This window comes from Solanum lycopersicum, chromosome 3, assembly GCF_036512215.1.
Source record: "Solanum lycopersicum chromosome 3, SLM_r2.1".
Classification (NCBI taxonomy): Eukaryota; Viridiplantae; Streptophyta; class Magnoliopsida; order Solanales; family Solanaceae; genus Solanum; species Solanum lycopersicum.
Genome location: NC_090802.1, coordinates 32,786,623 through 32,788,850, shown reverse-complemented (window position 1 = coordinate 32,788,850; position 2,228 = coordinate 32,786,623). Strand labels below are relative to the sequence as shown.

At 40.6% G+C, this 2,228-nt stretch overlaps 1 protein-coding gene across 1 annotated transcript; it reads right to left on the bottom strand.

Moving 5' to 3' along the window:
* Positions 1–863: 863 nt before the first annotated feature.
* LOC138347540 (uncharacterized) lies at positions 864–1,460 on the bottom strand. Its single transcript, XM_069295835.1, has one exon. The coding sequence runs from the start codon at positions 1,458–1,460 to the stop codon at positions 864–866; it is 597 nt and encodes a 198-aa protein (XP_069151936.1).
* Positions 1,461–2,228: the final 768 nt, after the last annotated feature.

Genomic DNA, 2,228 nt, shown 5'->3' with positions numbered 1-2,228 from the left:
TCTTGAACTTCCTCATAAGAGATATTATCCTTGACACCAATATCCTCAATAGGAAGAATGGACTCGGGATCACTGATAAACTTTTTCAACATAGAAACAAGGAAAACCGGATAAACTGAAGCCAATTCACTAGTAAGCTTAAATTCATAGGCAACCTTACCAACCCTTTGCAAGATATCATAGGGACCCACATAACAAGGACTCAAATTTCCTTTCTTTCCATATCTAACCACCCCTTTCATTGGGGAAATTTTCAAATACACCTTATCACCTTCTTCAAACTCCAAATCCCTTCTCCTATGACTATAGGCCGTTTGCAACCGGTTTCTTATGATATGAATCTTCTCTAAGGTCTTATAAATCAAATCTAGACTAAGAAGAAAAGGCTCACGCACTTCAAACCATCCAATAGGAGACCTACACCTCCTACCATACAAGGCTTCATAGGGAGCTATGGAAATGGATGAATGAAAACTATTATTATAAGCAAACTCCACCAAAGGCAAATGTTTATCCCAATTCCCTTTAAAATTTATAATGCACGCCCTACGCATATCCTCAACAGTTTCAATAGAGTATTTCGCTTGACCATCCATTTGGGGATGAAAATCGGTGCTCAAATTCACCGTAGTACCCAATCTTTTTTTGGAATGATCTCCAAAACCTAGATGTGACTTGTGCACACTGATCCGATATAATGGATGATAGAATACCATTGCGACACACAATCTCATCTATGAAGATTCTTGCATAATCCTCCGCCGAATAGGTAAGCTTGATAGGAATAAAGCGAGCGGACTTACTCAACCTATCCACAACCACCCATATGGAATTATATGAATTTTCAGTCCGAGGTGAACCCACTACAAAGTCCATATTGATGTCTCTCCACTTCCAAGTAGGAATTCGGATCCCTTGTAGTAAGCCACCTGCTTTTGGTATTCGGCCTTTACTTGTTGGCAATTTGGACACTTAGCGACAAACTCCTCTATGTCCCTTTTAAAACCTTCCCACCAATATATCTCCCTTAGGTCATGGTACATTTTTGTCAAACCCAGATGAATTGAGTAGCGGTACCCATCGACTTCTTCTAGAATTTGTTCCCTCAACCCATCTACATCAGGAACACACAATCCCCCATGGTACCTTAAAACACCATCCCCCCCCAAGGAGAATGACTCATTTAACTCTCCGAGAACGAATTCTTTCAAATCCATTAATGGTCGATCAAGGTGTTTTTTGGACTTTACCTCAACCACTAGAGATGACTCGGAGTTATGATGGACTATAGCACCCCCATTCGGAGAACCTTCCAACCTCACCCCCAACCTAGCCAACCAATGAACTTCCCTTGCTAGAAACTTCTTGGCTTCGTCAATATGGGATATACTACCCATAGTCATACAACTTAGGGCATCCTCCACCACATTAGCCTTGCCGGGGTGATAGAGGACACTCATTTCATAAACTTTCAACAACTCTAACCACCTCCTTTGCCGGAGGTTTAAATCCTTTTAAGTAAACACTTATTGGAGACTCTAATGGTCGGTAAGGACATCAACATGAACCCTATACAAGTAATGCCTCCAATTTTTCGAAGCAACTACCATGGCCGTTAATTCAAGGTCATGAGTGCGATAGCTTCTCTTACGTACCTTAAGTTTCATAGAGGCATAGGCTATCACTTTCCCGTGTTGCATAAGCACACACCCCAAACCAACTTGGGATGTGTCACAATAAACAATAAAACTTTGTACCCTCCAGTAAAGTCAACACCGGAGTGAAAGTGAGCCTATATTTCAACAATTGGAAACTTTTCTCACATGCCTCCGACCACTCAAATTTCTTATTCTTTTAGCTAAAATTAGTCAATAGAGATGCAATGGACGCAAAACCATCCACGAACCTCGATTATAACCCGCTAAACCCAAAAAACTCCTAATGTCGGTTGGATTCAATGGTCTAGGCCAATTCTTCACTGCCTCCGTTTTCCTTGGGTCTACCTCAACTCCCTCATTAAAGATGATGTGGCCAAGAAATGTCACAAACCTCAACCAAAACTCACATATGCTATATTTGGCAAACATTTGATGTTCTTTAAGGGTTTGGAATCTAACCTCCAATGACCCATATGATCTCTCTCATTCTTCGAATATACCAAGATGTCATTAATGAAGACAATGATAAATAAATCTAGGTAATTTCGAGACAGTCTATTCATTAGGTCC